The sequence below is a fragment of the Anguilla anguilla genome, chromosome 4, assembly GCF_013347855.1.
Source record: "Anguilla anguilla isolate fAngAng1 chromosome 4, fAngAng1.pri, whole genome shotgun sequence".
Classification (NCBI taxonomy): Eukaryota; Metazoa; Chordata; class Actinopteri; order Anguilliformes; family Anguillidae; genus Anguilla; species Anguilla anguilla.
The window spans coordinates 23,536,376-23,557,787 of record NC_049204.1 but is presented as its reverse complement, the minus strand read 5'-3'; the positions used below and the strand labels follow the sequence as shown (position 1 = coordinate 23,557,787).

General features: G+C 41.7%; 2 protein-coding genes across 3 annotated transcripts; both read left to right on the top strand.

Moving 5' to 3' along the window:
• Positions 1-295: 295 nt before the first annotated feature.
• lmnb2 (lamin B2) lies at positions 296-13,401 on the top strand. Its single transcript, XM_035412768.1, has 12 exons — positions 296-729; positions 2,698-2,834; positions 4,223-4,379; positions 5,053-5,178; positions 6,097-6,267; positions 6,763-6,888; positions 7,251-7,471; positions 8,469-8,697; positions 8,949-9,056; positions 9,457-9,576; positions 9,756-9,854; positions 10,265-13,401. The coding sequence occupies exons 1-12, from the start codon at positions 508-510 to the stop codon at positions 10,304-10,306; spliced, it is 1,758 nt and encodes a 585-aa protein (XP_035268659.1). The 5' UTR covers positions 296-507; the 3' UTR covers positions 10,307-13,401.
• A 677-nt stretch (positions 13,402-14,078) lies between these two features.
• On the top strand, positions 14,079-21,090 carry ankle1 (ankyrin repeat and LEM domain containing 1). Of its 2 annotated transcripts, none has more exons than XM_035415622.1 (9): positions 14,079-14,422; positions 14,762-14,914; positions 15,072-15,177; positions 16,313-16,439; positions 16,547-19,093; positions 19,243-19,405; positions 19,560-19,722; positions 20,036-20,153; positions 20,400-21,090. In XM_035415622.1, exons 1-9 carry the CDS (start codon positions 14,358-14,360, stop codon positions 20,570-20,572), a joined length of 3,615 nt encoding a protein of 1,204 aa, XP_035271513.1. In that variant the 5' UTR covers positions 14,079-14,357; the 3' UTR covers positions 20,573-21,090. The 2 variants fall into 2 exon arrangements, with proteins under 2 accessions (XP_035271513.1, XP_035271512.1); XM_035415621.1 differs by having other exon boundaries at positions 14,080-14,422; positions 20,021-20,153.
• The last annotated feature ends 322 nt before the right edge of the window (positions 21,091-21,412 follow it).

The following is a 21,412-nucleotide window of genomic DNA, read 5'->3' as shown; positions in this document are numbered from 1 at the left end:
CAGACGCCAAAGTGCATGCGCTGATATGAAACTCTGAATAGTTATGTAAGGTCAGTTCTTTAGAAACATGCTTATGATGGGTAAGAGTTTGTTTAATGCAATTAATAGTATAAAGAATAATTCATTTTGTAAAATTTCTGTAGATGTTCGTGAAACAATGGTTATTTTCATATATTTCATTAGTGGCTTTCTTCCGCCTCATATATTTACGGTAATTGTGAGAGGACTACAACTACCAGAGAATGTGGGCAGCGCGTTTTGGCGCGGAAGGCGTGATTAACGGCCATCTTGCTTTGGCAAGCTCTTTCAAATGTAGTAGACGGAATTTACACAGCGCGGGCGGAGTTTAGGTTCCCTATGTTGAGCAGGCGGCTAACGAATGAATTAAGATTTTAAGAAGTCATACTGCTTTTCACGTTAAAACGTACATTTAGCAGATAAACAGCTTTATTTGCTTAGTTGGAAGCAAAGTCGTGATTTATACTTAAAATTAAGTACAAAATTGTGATGGCGACTGCAACACCCAGCCGCTCAGCCACCGGGAGTGCTCGGGCGGCCGCGACCACCCCGCTCTCCCCGACGCGTATCTCGCGCCTGCAAGAGAAGGAGGAACTAAGCCATTTAAACGATAGGTTGGCTGTTTATATCGACCGTGTACGATCGCTGGAATTGGAAAATGACCGTCTTATGGTGAAAGTCTCCGAGAAGGAAGAGGTCACGACCCGGGAGGTAATTTCGCTGGTATTACCTTGCTAGCGGTACTTTTTGTTAGCTGGCTAATTCACATGCTCTGACCTTGCTGCGAGTTTGTTCGCGCTAGCCGTTATGCAGCTAGTTCAGCTAAGATACGTTAGCCAGCTTCCGTCAGTTGGTGTCATCTATTACTTGGATTCAAGCTTATTTATGTCTGGATGTTAGCTAGCCCCATATTTCGCCTGGCGTTACTGGCTAACTTTTAAACTGGCTAGCTGTAGCTTTTCGTAACACTTTCGACTTGATTACGTTAGCTGCTGTGCTTGGTTAGCTCATTGCTTCCCTTTGCTGGGGCCGTGCGTTATACCGCGTTGCTCGCTCGCTAACGGTACTAATAGGCAGGTAATGTATTTCGCTAATCGTAGTTTGCGATATACTAGCTATGTAGCTTATTAGCCGTTAAACGTGTCGGGAGTTAGCACTACCAAAGCGACGGTAAGTTTTATATCATGGCCGGCTTGCGTTACCCTTAACACGACACTCATGAACGCTGTTCGAAATTGCGCGGCATCGTTGGGCGATGATAGTCGGCACTTCGTCAGGCATTTTACTGTTCATTGTATTGCTAGCAAACTGGGTAGCCAACATCTTAATTTCTACTGTTGTTTGAAAACAAGTCGGATTTTATTGTTGGGTGATGTTAACGTTTTTGCTTTCCTTATGTTTTTCCAAGCTTATTTATGGAACAGTATTGATGGCGTTATTAATTTTCCTGATACTAGTTATTAGTACCCAAGCTTAGTTAACATATCTTATTTCGTTGGTTTTCATGCCGCATGTGGTGTTCATTGTAACCAGATGTCAAACTAACGTAGCGTTACAGTATAACAGTGCAGTTATAATTAAATTGTTTTAAAAGGAAATTAGCTATTGGTGTTTTAAATCCAAATACAAAAGGTCAATGTTTGTTTGTTTACATATTGATAGTGTCTCCTTAATTTTAATTTAAGAACTTTTAACTTCCGTATATCAATTCCAGCTCTGCGGAAAACTCTGTTGTCGCTTGTCTGGTAACCAGATGCCCTGCTTGCTGGACTAACGTAACTTACCTGATATTATTTACTTACGTTATTATATTTATTATTATTATTATTATTATTATTATTAATAATAATAATGGAATATATTTTAATAAAAGTAATCAAAGATTGGGTGAGCTTAGCTTATTGCTTCCTAATTGTTTAGGCGGTGGCGTAAATTCCTTGCGGGAGTTTTACGTTGCTGCACAGTGTAGAGAAAATGCAATGGAAACAAATCGCGATTGATGGGAACTGAAGCTTTCACTTTTAAATCTGGTCTCCCGAGTCTGGGATACTTGGGATTCACCACTGACTGTGAAAACGGAGGCCAGAGAGAGACCCAGCCCACTTTCCAGTGGTGGAGAGGGTTGGCCTTAGTTAATGGTGAGCAGACGGGGAGAGGCGCATTGCCCGAGAAGGGGGCGGCATTATTCAAAATTTGAATTTTGGACTGTTGATCGAACTCCTGTGCATCAAAGCAATAGTAGTATTTGTTTCCTTTGACCAAACCTTTGTCTCAAACTCGCCAGTCTATAATTTCTCTGCTGAGATCTCCATTTGATTTAAATGCACCAGATGTATGATATTGTTTTGGATTGATGTCACATTGTCAGTATATGAAAGCCGTCATGCTTAGAAAGTCTCTACATGGCTGCATGCTGGTGTTTCAGCTGCAGCTTATACTGGATTATTATCTTTTTCGAACACATCCACATTTATTAAGTTTAATTTCACCAGAGTTCCCATTTAATTTCTTTGTATCTGAATCAAAAGGTTGTTGTTATTATTTTTTTATGTTTTAGAGGGCATTTTATTAATGTGAGGAAATTTAACCTTGCAGCAAATTGACCGAACGAGAGGGACATGTGGTGCAAATGACTAGACATGACAGTTAACTGATTGGTGCTCTGTCCCCTCCCTCCAGGTGACTGGGATTAAAGCCTTGTACGAGTCTGAGTTGGCGGATGCTCGTCGCATCCTAGATGAGACTGCACGGGAGAGAGCCAGGCTGCAGATTGACCATGGAAAGGCCAATGCTGAGTTGGAGGAGGCCAAAAGGAAGTGAGTAATGTCTTCATCTGGAGCTGCAGGCTTGGCTTTTGAAATGGTCCATTTTTGATCCCCATTTTACCCCCTTCTGCCCATGGAATGAGGGCTGAAATCAACACGGTGGCCATTTCCGTTCACGAGAAACTAATATAACTTGTGCAGGATAAAGGGCACAGTGATGCATGCATACAGTACAGTGTTTTTATAGTTTATGAAATCATGGTCTATGTCTACTTGCATAGATTGTTTACAATTGTATAATCTAGCATTTGTAACTTCTAACATTTTTTGCATGCAGTGTAAATAACCAAATATTAACAAATTTGATGAATTTAATGTTTATTTATATTGAATTTTATGATATGCCATAATACATTTCTGTATTATTTTTATATTGTGATTGTAACCATGTAAAAATGGTTCTGGTTTTGAATATGAATATGGATTGCTCTGTTATTGTGGAAGAGTGCAGTCCGTATGTCTCTCCCAAGTTTTACACACCGGACTCATTGACGGAAGTCATGAGGGAGAGACTTGGAATTCCAATTTGTGGAATGCATAAATTTAGTCTGCGAGGGTCAGAGTGTTCTCAGAGTGTCACATTCTTTGGTGTTGAAAGTAATGCACCCTGAATATGAAGTCAGTTTGAAACTTGTGATGTGAATTTCTTTGAATCTGAGTGTGGTGTAGGGTTTTTTTTATTTTATTTATTTTATACTGTTCTTCATTCTTCCTGATGGTGGTGTAAATGGAAGTGTTGAATGACATTCAGATTTCAAATTGAACTTGTGGCTGGAGGCAAAGCACTTGTGGACTGAATTAAACAGAATGTGTGACAATGCTTTGAAAGTATAACATGGAGTACAGTGATAAAATGAATTGGAGGGAAAAGCTTGACTGTGTTTACCACTGTTTACTTTGTTGCTTAGGAACCTCTGCAGACAGGAAGTGTGGCTTGAAGTGCTGCATTTTAGATGTATGGTTGCTGTAGTAAAGTCAATGCATCAAAAATAAACATCCTCATGTTGTATCCATGCGTTTGTGCCATATCCATGGTATTTTTTATCGTTAAAAAAAAAAAAGAAAGACATTTGTAGTGCATTGTCTGTAATGTTTGTCAGGTTGTGTGGGTGCATGGTTGGAAGTTGGTTGGAGGATGTGGTGAGGCTGGTGACATGCAAAGGGCTTGTGTTGAATCACATCTTCTGACTAATTGGAGCACCTCCGTCTTTGCTGTAGTCATTTCACGAATAAATCAGGTGACGGTGGTTCTTATAAACTGTAAATGTGCTTCAGGTCTTTGTAACACTTGCCTTGATGGGTGTTTTTTTTTTCTTTTTTTAAATCTGTGATGCAATCAGTCAAGGACACACTTCTCTTACTCTGCTTTAACTCTCCAGCTTTAAGAAGAAAGATGGGGACCTGGCCGTTGCCCAGGCTCGCATTAAGGAGCTGGAGGCTCTGTACAACAAAAGCGAGGCCGCACTCAACACCGCGCTGAGCGAGAATGGAGCCCTGGAGGCCGAACTGGCTGACCTTAAGGCCCAGCTCGCTAAGGTATGGGCTGCTTTTTTAATCGGGCCTCCTTCTCTGAATTTGTGGGTGTGCGGCATTGGAAAGATTTATAGGGTAGATAAAGAACAGTATAGTAAATTCATGGCCATGGTAAGAATTGGATACTGGGTGTATACCGTTACGAGTTTTATTTTTAATTTTTAAAGCAAGAGTATTCATCAGTGGTGGTGTTACTATACAACTTGATTATGACACGGTAGAGATGCTGTGAATGATATGATGCAATATGATTTATCTTAATTTATAAAAATATGATATAGTTAATGACAATAAATCGCGACATGATTATCTGTGATGTGAATGTGCCCGTTAGATTTTACATCCCCCCACACTCCTCCCCACCGAACCGACATTCAAGAGATAATTGAAATAACAAACAGTGTAACATTTAAAGTTAACACGTTTTTTTAACTTCAGTACGTAAGTCTGCCTAAATGAAAGTTTGCGATATATCGGCATGCGAATCGATTCATACAAGTCACATCAATGCGGTTGTATTGTAACATTTGCGTTGCGATGCATTGATGCATCAGTGTTTCAGCACACCCCTCTAGTGGGGAGCTTTCACACACGAGCCCGGTTATTTATGATTGGTGAAACGTGACTCAGTTTGTATGTTTATCAATGGCTGTATTGATGTCACATGTTTTGACAGGCTGAGGATGCGCATGCGGTTGCTAAGAAGCAGCTGGAGGCGGAGACTCTGATGAGAGTGGACCTGGAGAACCGCTGTCAGAGCCTGTCCGAGGATCTTCAGTTCAGGAAAAGCATGTTTGAGGAGGTTTGTGTCTTAATTTGTGGCGAGTCTCCTGGAATCAGGTGACCGTAGCATGTGATGGTTTTGAGGTTGAGAGTGCTGGCCATTGTGTGACATAACTGGAACATGTGCAATGTAGAAGTGTGAGAATATTAAATACTTTTTTTTTTTCTTGTTCATTTTGTGTTGTGAGAGGTGAGTGTAGGATGGTGTGGTACCATTAGATTAATGCTGAGGAATTGAAGTCGTACAAGTTAGGGGACAGTTTTGGATTGAGGTTGAGCTGGTTGAGGAAAATACATGAAAATGCCGCACTATTCAGGTATTAGCTTACTTATAATTAGATTGTGCAACTAATGTTGTGTTCTTTAGCAACAATTATTTAGCATATGCCCCATTTTGTATTAGACAGATGTTTGTCAAACTAACACAAATCAGCCTTTAAAAATATTTTGCTGTTGATGTACTCTTAACAGTGTAATTCCACGTGTTGTGAAAATTCCCTTGTTATATAATGAATGGCAGTACACCCTTTCTGGGCAATGTTTACATTGTGAAAAGAAGTGGCTGTGTTAACTGGGATTTTAAGAGGAATTAGCTCTGTAGTTTAATGCTGAGCCCAGATGGCTATTGCAGGTAAGCACAGGACAGGAAAAAGTATGTTGTGGTCACAGTCGGAACTGTTCTGTGCCAGAAAAAAAAAATCCCACTCAGGGCTCCAGTGAAGCACAGATATTGTATTTTAATACTGCATTACTGTATGTTAATCAACCCCTTTAATGTGTATTATTGATGTCAGATTAATTGGATAAGCAGTGCACTTGGCTATTACTTTCGCGATTTTGAAAGGCAGCATTCAGATGGGGGGTGGATTAGCCTTTCTGGTCCTTATGGGTGTTATTGAGTTACTAATTCTCGGCGACACCGTGGGTCCCTCCACAGGAGGTACGCGAGACCCGCCGTCACAAGGAGAAGCGCATGGTGGAGGTGGACAGCGGGATGCAGCAGGACTACGAGTTCAAGCTGGCGCAGGCACTGCAGGACCTGCGCAGACAGCATGACGAGCAGGTCTCCATCTACAAGGAGGAGCTGGAGCGTACCTTCAAGGCTAAGGTACTGCTAACAGCCAGGAGAAGGCTTTTAATTTGTACTGTTCCTAGAAACAGGTAAAGGTACATACAATTAATAGATTTGAACGTGCACACACACACACACACACACACACACACACAAACACACACAAACACAAACAAACTTCTGCCCACTGTTTCTTGACAATAACAAACAGAAACGGGAAGAATTTATTGTAATGTCTTCCACATATCAGAGATAGGAATTGTAACCATGTAAGCCTAAGAAAGTTAATTTCAGGCTTTAAATTACACCAAACATTTTATTGTGTCTCTGACATATCCATATCTCAAGCTATAACAGAAGTTAGATAAAAGCGCTTTGCATAGTCATTTGTAACTGCTGTAATCTCATGCTTAGACTGTGCACAAGGTGGTGTTCCTTGTGATTGTGTATACATATTGGCATTAATTCCATGCAGAGGAGTGAATCTCACACATGTATAATGCTGTTCCTGTACCTCCCTGCTCTCCCCAGCTGGACAATGCGAAGGTGTCGTCGGACCTGAATGACAAGGCTGTGAGCACCACGCGGGAGGAGCTCCGGGAGGCCCACGTGCGGATCGAGAGCCTGGGCTACCAGCTGTCCGCCCTGCAGAAACAGGTGCGCCCCTCCGGGGTTTGAGTGCTTTCTTCCTGTCTGTGGCTCTGGAGGTGTTTGCTCACAGTGTGAAATGTTCTTTTGTAAGTCGTTTTGACTAAGAACATCTGAAATGACAAATTGTGTTTGTATACTGCACCATACCTTTATATAACTGCCAAGCTCTTACATTCGGGTTCATGTAAGCAAGGATGTTGACTTGTTTCCTGTATTTTATGTATGTATAAATTCCACTAGCTAGCCCTCACCACTAAAGACAATGTGCAAAGTAAATCGTTTTACTGTTCTGAATAAGCTGCCCTTCATGGCCTCTTTGTTGTGTGTGGCATCTAAGCCTCCGTTTCCTTGCATTTATGTGCCTGCAGGCCGCCGCAGCGGAGGAGCGCATCCGCGAGCTGGAGGACCTGCTGGCCAGCGACCGGGATAAGTACCGCCGGCAGCTGGACGCCAAGGACCGCGAGATGGCCGAGATGAGGGACTGCATGCAGCAGCAGCTGAACGAGTACCAGGAGCTGCTGGATGTCAAGCTGGCCCTGGACATGGAGATCAATGCCTACAGGAAGCTGCTGGAGGGGGAGGAGGACAGGTGAGGGAGGGTCTGCATACTGCATACTCGCAGTCAGTGAGGATCAGTCACCTCTCACCAAACCGAGGCGGTTGACAGTTGTGCAATTTTCGGTAGCTGTCAGGTTAATGCATGTGAAAATGCCATTTTCTAGCAGGTCCACCTGTTAGAATAGCACACATTCCTTATGGTGTGTGTCAGCGTTTTCAAATTCCTGCACATGCACTGTACTTGTTCAGTCTTGTTTAAATGTATATTTATGTGTTTCATTTCTGGGTACAGTACAAATTTTCACATCGTCCTGTGGAGTAGGTGTAATGTCTCAGTGGTATGACATGGAAACGAGCACCTGTTTGTGTGCTTGGAATGTCCTGGTCTTGTAACATCTGTGATTTACTCTCAACACAGATTGGCACGATGTCAGCCTGACAGTCTTGTCACGAGTCTTTTGTTCCCTTGTCACATTGAGAATTTGTCCTGTTGAGACAATTTTGCAGTCTGCACTGATCACACAATTGCAGTGGTAAAGAAGATGCATATAATTCAACATAGTGTATCAGCCCAATTGGTGTTATCACACGCTTTAAAACCTTGTGGCAGGAATATTTTACTGACTTCAGTATATTATAAAAGGCAAGTTTTGAAAAACACCACTGAGTCCATATTACTATTTTGATGAAATTTGCTTGGGTGTGTGACCAAAGGTGATGATTGAGCTCATGCAGCTTCATCATTGAACAGTGACAAAATAATTAATTAGGTCAGACTCAGAGAAGATGTTGGCAGCAGGCATATAGACCAACCTGTTTGCCACAGATATTTTCTTTCCTTTTTATTATCTCCGTGTCCGATTTCACGTATTGTTGAATGGTGTCATCATACAAGTTTCTGAGTAAGCCATCTGCTAGTTTGTCTTCATAGAGATTCATTAGATCTGTAGAGATGGACACAGTTGAGTCCGTCATACAGGTTGCAGAATGGTGAAGACTGACATGCCCCCTCTCCTCCCTTCTCTCAGGTTGAAGCTGAGCCCCAGCCCCTCCCGCGTTACTGTATCCCGTGCCTCTGCCAGCAGCAGCTCATTGCGCTCCTCGCGCAGCAAGAGGAAGCGCGTGGAGGTGGAGGCGGCGGCCATCAGTCTCCCAAAGATCCAGATCAGCCAGGAGGCGGAGGCCACCGGCAGCATCACCATCGAGGAGATCGACCTGGAGGGAAAGTCTGTGACCCTGAAGAACGACTCTGAGAAGGTGCGGCATCGGCATCGCTCCTGGGACGAGTGCGGTTGCTGAAAGTGCAGACGTGCATTCTGTTTTCATAGCAGAGACCCATTGCTAAAGTAACAGGGCCTTAGGGTGTAATTAGGATGCCAGTTTGATTTAAGAAAATATGCAGGAAAATGAACTACTTTGTACCTCAGTGTTTTTATGTTCCCTGCTTCCATTGACCTTGATTATGTCATTTTTATTTATTTATTTTTTTTGTTTATTTATGGATGCAGGATCAGCCACTGGGCAACTGGAGACTGAAGAGGCAGATTGGAGAAGGAGAAGAAGTGACCTATAAGTTCAGTCCTAAATATGTCCTGAAGGCTGGCCAGACTGTCACAGTAAGCAAACGCACTTAGTGTGAATGAAATTCTATTTCTGTACATGATTTATGCATCCTGTTATTTGCCCCAATTTGCACGTTTATTTGTTGTACAAAGCCTCTGGATGTGTTGCAGTATTTATTGGCTAAGTATGATATGTTATCTAATACTGATATCATCAATAGCAGTTCATACAAATGTGTATTGCTCCAATATCGAACAGCATTGTCCTACTGCTGTAATTATTAAACCGGCACTGTTGTTCCCTCCACATTTTGTGAGACTACTGCCTTTATATAGCATACTGATATGTACAGTATACAGTGTTTGTGTATGTGTGTGTTTACATGTATGCATACATATAGACTTGCATACTCTCAACTCCCACCCCCCCCCCACCACTTTTTTTTTCCCCCAGGTCTGGAGTGCAGATGCTGGAGTGTCCCACAGTCCCCCCACAGACCTGCTGTGGAAAAGTCAGAGTTCCTGGGGCACAGGAGATGACATCCTCACATACCTGGTCAACTCTGATGGAGAGGCAAGTCCCTACCAATGCAGAGCCAACTTTTAAGAAAGCCAGGGCAATATAGCTGAGCACAGTGCTGGTGTTCCTGTTCTTGGGGGAATGTTCTCCAGCATGTGGCTTCAGGTGGAACATACTGGAAGCAGGAAATTGAGAACCTCTGGTCAATGGTGGCTGTTTTTGCACTGTTCCAGGAAGTGGCCAAGAGGTTTGTGAGTAAAACCATGGTGGATGTGGAGAATGGAGATGATGAGGATGCAGACTTTGGGGAGGAAGATCTTTTCCATCAGCAGGTAAAGCCTCCTTTTGATGCGCAGACTTCCCTAAGTTGGCCTGCCTGCTGTTCGGGTTCTCATGCCATTTGAAAATGTTTAACTCTTGTACTTAAAGGTCTTGCGTGAATGTTTTTGTCTCCCATCTTACTTTCTCAAATAGTGCGTTTTGATTAATTGGTTGTGCTGTTTAACACTTAAATGAGTGATTTTAAAACTCGGTCCTTGGGCTCCTCTGTGTATGCTGGATCTTGTTCCAACCACAATTGCAACCCCCGAGTTTTAATGACCTGTTAATTTTTCTTGATTAGGTACTTTTCATGTTTACAAGGATTATTCACCTCTTACGCCACATTGTTAAAATGCCTTTATGCCTTGAAGAGTAATGCTTTTGTGGCTGTGTGCAAATACTATGCTTTTTCTTATTTCAGGGAGATCCAAAAACATCATCCAGAGAATGTTCAATCATGTGAAAGCAGATCTTCAGCATTGTTTTTCTACAATTGCCCTCCCCCCACCTCGAGAGCCACCTAAATATTTTTGTACATTTCAACATTTTATTCAGTTTTGGGGATATTTTAAAATCCTTTTTCTTCCAAAGCAAATTAATCTGCCCAGCTTTTTGAGTGGACTTGTTTTTAACAGTCTTTTAATTGTGAATGGTAGCTATGCTTAAATTTAAAAGATTTTAGCCAGATTTAACCCCACCCCCCTGAAGGAATTAGTTTACCTCTAGGCACTGCATTCAGCTGTCATTTCTAACCAATCAAACGTTAATTAGACAGAAGTGACTTCTGGGACATCTGAAGGAAAGCTGGACAGAGTGAATGAAACCGTTGAGCTTGCCTTCTACACAGGACCGGGCCCATTCAGAGGACCCCTGCGACTGACACCGTTGAAAAGCACTGCAAAATTTGTGGTGTTAAATATTTTCTCCTAGGCTTACAGTTGGAGGACTTATGCAATCGGGTTGTCCTTGAGGCCATTTTTATTGTAAATGTCTTTCTATAATGAAGGCATACTTCCACATAGTGTCTCAAATATGTCAAGCATTCTAACACTGCATTGCAAGGCAGTTTGCCTCTAGGCAGTCTGGATATAGCAGATGCTGACAGCACAGCTGTAAAATGCTTATTTTTTTCCCCCTTCAGTTAAAAGTCACATTTCAGGGGGAAATTTTGGTCATTTGTGGGGTTTTTAAGTTCACAACATTCCAGTTCTTGTCAGTTTCCTTTCTTAAAGGATGTGGTCATATCTGGAGCAGATGAAAGCACTGGGCAGTTTAAACGGTGGCTTAGGGATATGTTTTTTAATTTTTATTTTAGTTCTTTAAACTTTGCGGACTTTAACTGACAGCCATTACATAGAAGCTCAATGTAGTGTCTTATTAGTTTGGCTTTGCTCATCTAAACAGGGTGGAATCATCAGTAGGCAGTCTGTGTATGGTTGATTGGCTGAAATTTTAACTAAAATATATATTTTGTTCAGGTTCCATATTTACATTCATTCAGCGATTCAAATGCAACCATAACGCAGACTTGAATATGTAGATTTGATCAACCTGTAATTGTTATATCAGCACTCCAAATGTAACATTTAAGACTGAAATTACACTTTCTGTTCTAAAGCAGAATGTTAAGATGCTTTTTTTAACAAAACATTTAACATTTTCTAAAATGTTAAAATGCAGTGTTAAAATGCTTTTTTAATATAAAAATCTAAAGCATCTAAAATGCCAACCGCATATGTTGAGGCAGTGCTTCATATTGGCTACAGTGGTATATATCAGAAAAAAGATACTGCTATAAATGTGATAACATGGCTTAATGCCAAAGATCCCACTTAAACATTGAATTATTAATCAATGCAGAATTAAGTGCATGGGTATAATTAATGCTTTTTATATTTTACAAGAATGTTAACCTGACTAAGAGTCCTAATTTGCTCTGATTAGTGTGCAACACATCTTGCGTTTTTCATCCCACGTGCTGGTAGAAAGTCTAAAAAGGCCATTCGGATCTATGTTAATGGCACATAAGCCTCCTCTATAAAATGCATTGTTGGGTTGGTTGTTTTTAATCCAGTTGAATAGGCCAGTGTTATAAACGACTCATGAAGTACATAGTATGGAATTAGATTTGCTTTGACTATTGCAACATTTTAACTTAGCTTGACATATTTTAGGGAGGAGATCCCCAGTAAATGCATCTTTCCACCCTGTTTATGCTAACATTTGTATGTTCTCTGTTCTAATTAATCATGAATTTATATCTTTGTAAATGTAAAATTGTGTTTCTCAGACAAGCAGTTATGCACAGAATATTTTTTTTTTGAAAATGGACAAAAACATGAACATCTGGCTGTAATTTTCAGTAGTACGTTCCTGAAAATAAGATCCAGGGTTATTTAATACTTTTTTTTAGGTTTGCATCTATGAATGTATGGTTGTGCCTAGAGTTTGAATAAAGGACCTTTAATGAAGGCTAATATTTTCACATACAATTATAATGGCATCATCATGGTAGATAACTGGGGTTGCAGCATGGTTGTATTTTTTCATTGTCCAAAGAAAATGGTATATGATTGTCAAACAGCTGCACCAGTATGTCATGGGCCTTGGATCCTGCTTGCAATAAACAAGACCTTTTAGGATAAGACCTCAGGGCTTGAAAATTGAAAGAAACTGGGGATTTTGTTTCCACAGTATATAGTATCCTAATGAGGCTGCAACTGACTTAAATGGGTGAACAGGACCATTCATTTTAACTTTACAAATTGGATGCATAATTGAACTTGTTTATTGCAGGTAGCAAAACCTTAACCTTAAAATGAATGCAGTGCAGCTTTCTTTTTCTTCATAATTCCAACATTGGGCTGGGAAACAGAATTTCTTTCTTTTTTTGTATGTCTTCAAATGCAGTGCTTTGCATTCTTAAATGACTTTAATAGAATTATGGTATATCAAAATGTGTTTACATAAATGTGAGTATTTTTGCAAATTGTTCTCTAAAGATGGTAAAGTTTAGGTCACAAAAGAGCGCCTTCTGTTGAGAAGTGAACATTTGTCTTGGAAAGGTTTTGTTGCAGCATTTTGGGAGTTCTGCAAACGTGTGACACAATTAGCAGAATACCTTTGTTGTATATGCTGTAACAAGTGCTGAAAATGGGGGAAAACTCCCCAAGACAAGAAATTTAATTATGCTTTGTTGCTACACATGGGCATTGTATAGGATTGAAATTCTGAATGTGTAGGAAACTGTGACATCTATACATAATTTGTGATGTGTATAGAACCAAAAGGCTACCACACTCGGTTTGTCACTGAAAATTTTTAATAAGCTTTATAAATGGTTATGCCATTGTTTCATGCACTGATTGAATTGGTACATTACACTGCCAAATTGATTTTCAGGTTTATCTAAATGCAAGTGAATTTTACTGAAGCTTTTCAGCTTGAGAAACCAGCTAACCATGCATAGCCCTTATAAAAAATCTAATGAGGGTAAAATGCGCCAGAAAATGTGTTGAATCATTATTTTTTGTATTACTGTAAGTGAAATGCAATTCAGATACTATGAAATGCACAGGTCCTGTGCAATGTGAAGCATCAGCTGATTTACTTGAGCCACATTGGAGTTGCAGATAAGAGTTTAATTTGAAATCTTAAAAAGAAACCTAAACTTTATCATTAAAATGAGAACTAATAGGGGTGGGAACTGGGGTCGGGTGCATGCCAAAAGTGTTTGTTTGTCTTTCTTCCATATTTGTTATAACATTTACTTTGGAGGAAATTTTATACAACATAATACAATAAATGATTTACTTATGAATGTTGATCTCTTTGGTTTTATTGCACCAGATAAGTCGGAATTTAGTGATGTCTTAAGAACTACACCATTCACGGCAGGTCTGCCATTTTGAGGTTGCACCTCGTGGCCGCCCGAGGGGAAGTATGTGCTGCTTGCTTTCATGAATGTTTATGCAATTAATTGCATTTCATGTCAACCGGAAAGATGGTAAACATTTTTCCCTATATAGAGAAATCAAAACGTGTATTGTGAATAGCTAATATTTTTCGGACAGGTACTACCGTGTTTACGTCGAATGTTATTCCTTCACCCCAATCAGCCATTGTTTTCAAATAAGAGAAAAGGAAGTTAATATTCTATGACGTTGCGCGAACACATGATTGGCGCTCCCAAACTGAAGGGTTTGATTGACAAATTTAAGTTCTATGACTAGTAGTTACGTTTCGCGTGTGGGCGGGATATCTCCGCCGGAAGAGGCGGTTCGTAAACTTGGAGGGAATTTGAATTAAAAGAATAATGAATTGCACAATGGTCAACACAGGAATACTTGAGTAGTAACATTTCATTTAATTTCTCATGAATTCCTTGCTCAATTTTCGCCAGCTATAACTAGATAGTTGGAGTATTTCAACATGGGCTGTACAGTGAGAACGTGGCGTGTGAAGCAATACTAGCCAACTACAAATTAATTTGCGATCTAGTCGGCATCAGGGCTATGCATTCTAACAGGAAGAATCTAGCGACACAACTGAGCCAAGCTGTCAGAGATGGAGAACCGAGGTAATATAATCTTAAATTCAGGCTGCATATTGCTATCGAAACTGCTACATTCTATCAGTGCATAATTTGACTTTTAACTAGGCTGAACACAGTTAGCAGGCGCTAACTTTGTGTTGATGTTTTGCGTTCCTATGAATGTTCATCTTGTCAGAATTTCAGCAAAGTCTATTGTTTTGCTTTGAAGCTTCTAACTTGCTAAGTGGCGCATTGGAAGTTTATGATTTTTTTTTTTTTAAGTGCGCACCTAAACGGATTGTGTTTAGACGAGGCATTCATGTTGATCTTACGTTTGTTGCGAGCTACAAAAGAGTCATCATTGTAATGTTTTTTCCTGTTAAGGGCTGTGGAAAATCTTCTTTCGCGAGGCGCAAATCCAAACTTGATACTTCGCAAAGGTGTCGCGGCGGTGCATTTAGCTGTTGGCATAGAGACAGAGAAGCGAATTCGTTGCCTAAAGCTTCTTCTACAGCATGGGGCTGACCCTAATGTGAGGTAAGTCTCACAAGCATATTATTGTGCAACCTCCAATAAGCTTGAGTTAACGTGTTTATATGTTTTTCTTGATGGTCTGCTAAGGGGCAGATGTCAACCTTAAAATGAACACGTGAACATAATAGCATGCATACCAAAATGTTTTTTTTCTGTCCAGGTCGGTAGAGGATCTGACACCCTTGCACGTTGCTGCACTATGGGGCTGCTACCAGAACCTCAAGCTGCTTCTGCAGAATGGAGGAGACCCCAGCTTAAAAGACCAGGTGAGAAGGTGACTTATTTTTTTTAGAAAGGAAGATTTCTGAGGATGCCTTGGAAAAAAGACTAAATGTACATCACCATAGTAGCATATCTTTTGTCCATTGCTATCATGTTGTGAGCTAGTGTTAATATGTATATGTGTATTGATAGTCACTTTTCTAGTCTGGTGTTTTTCCCCCAAATATTTCAATCGTGTTTTTAAAGGATACACTTGTATTTTGGTGAATTGTTGAATCCTGAGCTGTTGGGTATATCCCATGTACCGCCTTATGATTTGTTGTGGAGTCTTATCTGAACTGATTGATGCATAAGCACAAATGATTGAACACAATGCTGATTTGACTGATAATTGCTAAAAAAATTTTTTTTTTAAATCACAATATTGCAAGACCAGTAGGATAATAATGATATAAATTGCAGAACTGAATGAACAATTCTTAAAAATTTGATGTGCAGTAACGTAAAGTGGGCTGAATCAGACTTCAAACTTTAAATGAACAGTCTTTGTCTGTTGCCTTGAATGTTCATTGAATGTCACAGTCTAAGTAAAATTGATCAAATATTTGGCCAATAACATCATGATGATGAAAAATATTAGTTGCACACATTAATAATAGTACTAGTATTTGTGAGTGGTATGACACTGAGATGCCTGAACTGAGTATTACATTACAGGCATTTAGCAGACGCTCTTACCCAGAGTGACTTACACATCTTTTACGTTGCATCCTTTTATACAGTTGGATATATACTGAAGCGATACATGTTAATTACCTTACTCAAGGGTGCAACGGCAGTGTCCTACCCAGAAATCGAACATGTGCCCTTTAGGTTATAAGACCAGCTCCTTACCCATTATACTACACTACTGCCACTACACATTATACTACATTGCCACAACATACAACATTAAATTATATATGGCAATATACATTTTACATTAAATTGTACTGATATATTGGGTATATCACACCACCCTACCACTACAGTGGTGTTATTGAGCATCTGTAAAATACCTGTCTAGTATCCTTATTTTAATATTATTTACTGGCTCCTGTTTAATGAACAATTCATTGTTTTCTCAGAGTGTAACTTGGGGAAGATATTTATCAAACTTGGCCTATTTGTCTTTGTCAGGATGGGAACCAACCAGTTGATTTGGCAAATCAACAGGAGAACAGCAAATGTGCACAGCTCCTGCAGGAATACCAGTCCTTGGATGGTACAGAAGCAGAGGAGGAAGACCTGCCGCAATTCCAATACTGTAAGATATTCTCAGTTGTAACCCCCTCCAGCTCCTTCCCTCCCAAAAATGGTGACTTTCAAAATTGTTATTCAAGTGACACAAGCATGTTTTCACTTTTCACACAGCCTTTTATCGTGGCCATGGCAGTAAGGTCGTACCCTCCAGCTCTTGCATGGAAGAAAGCACTTCTGCATCTGAGAACTCCCGATTTAGTGACTTCAATGAGGGGCCACTCAGTAGCACACGGCGTTCTTCCTGTTTGAACCTGTCAGGAACCAGCAACAGGCCCAGATTCTCAGGGCTGTCCGATATCACTGACCTACATTTACGTCGTACCCTGGAATGGGACAGGGACTCGGACTGGGGTGTTCCCTCAGTTCTCTATAGCACTCGGATGTCCGCAGCAGGTTCAAGAGCACCCTCAGGGACTTTGCCTATACTTCAGGAGGGAGTCGCACTTCCTAACTGCAGCTTGTTGCCCTCTAAGGACCTAGATATCTCTGCGATCCAAAGACAGTCCAGTGTGTTCCCTCACCATGAGGACCCACCCTGTTACTCACGCCTTGTCAGCCGAAAAAGTGTAACCTTCAAGGACACGGATGAATACTTTCCGGTGTTCAGTGCCGACTCTCCCAGGAAGCCAGTGGAACAAGAGAGTAGCTCCTTGGTTGACACAACAGTCGACTTCTCAACCTACCCAAACTTTCTGGATTCAGAGCGTACGGCTACTTTGCAGCATCATCAGGGAATTGATGTCACCTCACCTGATCACGTCTTTGTATTCTCCCGAGATATTGATTGTGCCAGTCCTGACTTGGATAAGACTGTAATGGGACATTGGCTAATGGAGGGGGGCGAAATGGATGAGGGAGGTGGTGAGGAGTTTGATAAGGTGATTGACCCTGTCCAGCCGCCTCACAGCTCCAGTAGCAGCAGTGGGGCTAGTCAATACAGTAGCTGTGACAGTGACCAGTACACCAGTGCCCTAGAGCCACCGCTCCATCACAGGTGCATCCCACCTTCGACAGAAGATGCAGAAAAGAGATCAGAATCTAGAAAATGTGGCACTCCTCCCGAGGCAGCCTCCTTTATTTTGCCATCAAGCAGGGCAGCACCACAAGAGCCTACATTTCCTTTGAAATCACTGGGCGCAGAGAGTTTGTATCCTGTACTTGGAGAAGAGCTAAAGGAGCACTTGTTAAGCAAGGGTCATTCACATAACGATGGGTATCCTGCCTTACCAAATGTCCCCATTCTGTGGGGCTCAGACCCTTCAAATGGGGTCATGACAGAGGCAGAGCTTCCTGCTATGATGAACGACTTGCAGCTGTGTGCTAAATCCCCCCTAAGCAAAACTGGGGAAGACCCGCAGAAAGGTCTGGTTAAGGCATTTTCAGACACATTCCCTGCGGCACAATCTGAGAGGGAGGAGGACCTGCATGCAGGGGAGTTCATGCATTCTTCCAGAGCAAGTGGGGCTCTGGCCAAGGAAGAGATAGAGTTTCCACTGACACCCAGCCCATTTGTCACAGGAAGGACACGTTCCAGAATGAGCCGCTCCTCCCTACGAACCACTGGCAGCCCACACACACCCCTGTCCGCTTCCTCTCTGTTTGATGTGACCTTGTCTCCACCAACACGCCGGTTGCGTCGTAATAACACTGGCAGAACATGTGACAGACAGGCAGATGGACTTCGTTGCACTCCAAATCTTTCATCAAATGGATTGGGGGCTGCTCCAGCAAACGCCGAAATTCAGGGCAGCCAAGAGAGTGAGACCTGCAGTCTGAGGGCTGATGGACACCAGAGTTCACAACGGAGTGACAGCCAAGCAGACACCCTAATAATCTCTAGGAGTATGGCTGACACAGTTATTATCTCTGGTAGTTTAGCTGACACTGTGATCCTGGAGGACAGGAATGGTGAAAGTGTGCCTAACTCTTCTGGAGACGGTCAAGTTGAGACCAGTCCATCTTGCCCCAGTAATGATGTTATAGAGGAGAAGGAATTCCTAACGGATGATCAGTCAAGTTTGAACGGGGAAGGGCCCAATGAGGTATTGAATCTGGTTCCTCCTCAAGTGAGTCCTCCGAGGCCAAATGTGGAAGAATCCTGGATCACTGATGATGTTGAGTCCAGTGACTCACAGTCAGAGCTCCATTATACTTCTCCAGAGCCACGGAAAGAACCACCAGCAACCCCTGCCTCTGGAGGTACCCCACGATACAGTATGAGTAGGCTATCTGCATGCCAAAAGCCCCAGACCCTGGCCAACCTCTCGTACACCCCAGGAGGACGGCCCCTGATTGTGGATGTGGACGAGCCTGTTGAGTACCTTTATACTGATGTTGAACAAGGCCATGAGCTGATCGAGTGCCATTTGCCACCCACTGCCAACACCAGCCTCAGCTCCAATACGAGCAGTAGTGAGGATACTGTGCTGTATGACTGGCGCTCTGCGATGCTTGGCCTCGGAAAGGAGAACCATCTGTGTCAGGAAGAGGTATTGCCAGATACCAAGGGGCTAACTGACAAGGAGCTGAGGTGCAGGCTGAAGGAGCTGGGGGAGGATCCAGGCCCCATCAATCGGCGTACTCGTCCAGTGTACATCCAGAGACTGCACCGCCTACAGATGAAGCCCAACAGCCAACAGCCAGCCAATCAGAACTCGGGTAAGATGTTCAACACCTCTCAGGATATCATGTGTGGCAAACTGCTTCAGTGTTTTTGTTTATTTGTTTGGTTTTACAATTTTGATAAAAAAATTCCTATTTATAAATGATTAGTTTAATAAAAGAAACATCCTTATAATTCCCAACAGGATACAGTACGGAATTGGCTGCTGCTCTGGACCGTTTTGCTCTGCCTAACTGCTTTGATGAGGAGATGGCACTGTGCCAGCAGTTTGACCAACCAGACCAAAATAGGAAGTGGCGTGAAGGCATCATCAAGTCCAGCTTCAACTATCTGCTCCTCGACCCCAGGTCAGCTAGAATCCAGAATTCCCTGCTAACAAGTGAAATGAATGTGTTCACAACAGCAAAATAATTGTATAAAAAGTATCATACCTTGTGTTACTTGTCTTATACATGTTTTCTTATTACCATGTCTTATTTTAAACCCTGTCTTCTATATTAGAGTCACAAAGAACTTACCATACCGCAGTCAGTCCATGACCCCTGCAGAGTGTTTCCAAACTTTTGTTGGAGCCATTTTCTATGTGGGCAAGGGCAAGAGATCTCGGCCGTACAGCCACCTGTACGAAGCACTGGAGTACTACCGAGGAGACAAAATTTCCAAGGTGAGGAGCCTCTTCGGACTAAATCAGACTAGTTTAATGATTTCAGTCACGTCTGTTCCCAAAGGGTTCATATGTGTAGGTTCTACAGTGGTATTTTACTTAATGTATCATCGATTTAATTTGTTACCATTGATTTAACTTTTTTTTTGTATAGTACTTCTTGAATAGTGCCAGCCCATTGAAAATAGCAATACATGAGCTGCTTTTCAACAGCAAGTCTGCCTCACAAGATGACAAGTTTTGAGAAAAAAAAGAAATTGCTTATTGCTTTTGAATATTAGCATGTCTCTTTCAATAGAAACTGTGCTCCAAGGTGCAGCACATCCTGCAGGTATGGAATGCTGGGCAGGGGGTCATTTCCCTGCACTGCTTCCAGAACGTCATCCCAGTGGAAGCTTACACCCGAGAAGCCTGCATGGTTGATGCCATTGGTATGTGAGGAAAGCTTGTCCTGCAGGTTTTTGGGTTCCCAATTATATGCTAAGCATTTATTATTCAAATGGGGTAGGGTGTAGAAAACCTTGGTAAATGTAATTTAAAGACTTACCGAAAACCAGAAAGTATTCATTTTTACTGTCAGCAGATAAGACACCCTGGGGCTGATCCACCTAATACTGTAATAACTTTAATGATAATTTCTCTTCTCTTGTCTAATCTCCATCTGTTTTTGACAAAAGGCCTAAAGATGCTGACCAATCAGAAGCGGGGGGACTACTATGGGATTGTGGCGACTTGGCCTTTGAAACAGCGGCGTGAACTGGGAGTCCACCTGCTTTTCCGGGCCATGCAGATCTTCCTGGCGGAAGGAGAACGGCAGCTGCGGCCAGTGGACATCAGGGCAGGCCAGTGAGTGCTCCACAGAACAAGGGACAGTCCTGGCAGAGACACGGGTCAGAGACAGTAGTGACTGGAGGGGAAATACCACTTATTCATGAGGTCTCATTATGAAGATCAGCCCTCATTTGCATTATTATGAAGTTCTGCAGTAGAAGCCTGGATTTCAGGAGATTTGCAATGTGCATGACTCATACCTAAATTCAAATTCCCAACTACATACCTGGTCCTGTTGCACAGCATGCAGTATGTTGTGGGTTAGCAACAATACTCATTACTACAAGAATGAGGATTTCCTGGGATTTCAATTCAATTCAATCAACAAAACAAAAATGTACAGGTCAGAGATCAGTGGAGTTTGATACCCAGTTTTATACCCATACTTGAAACAGGTGGATAATGCTATGAAAGACTGAAGATTCTGGAACAGTCTAAACTGAGGTAATCCAATGTTTACAGAACGTGTATATTAATGACAAATGAACGAATTAACACAATAACAATTTTACATTTGAGCATCAGCGAAAGGTTAAAAAAAAAAGGGGGGGGGGGACTGTACACTGGGATTAAAGTCGTATTTTTTATATATAGACGGTAGCATCACATTTTGGTTATATTTGAAATATTGTTAGAAAGTTTAAGGGATTCTTCAACTGGAAATCAATGCAACTGAATTAAGTGTGTGGATCTGGAAACCCTGCTTCACAGCTTTTGTCAGTTGCAATCTGAATTTGAGGTGTATGCTGATTTATTGCATATCCATAGGCCAGGTGGATGATCACACTATCTGAACAAAATGAGTTAATTGCTACCGTATGCACCCGGGCCTAAAAAAGGGGGACTAAACTAAGTGCTT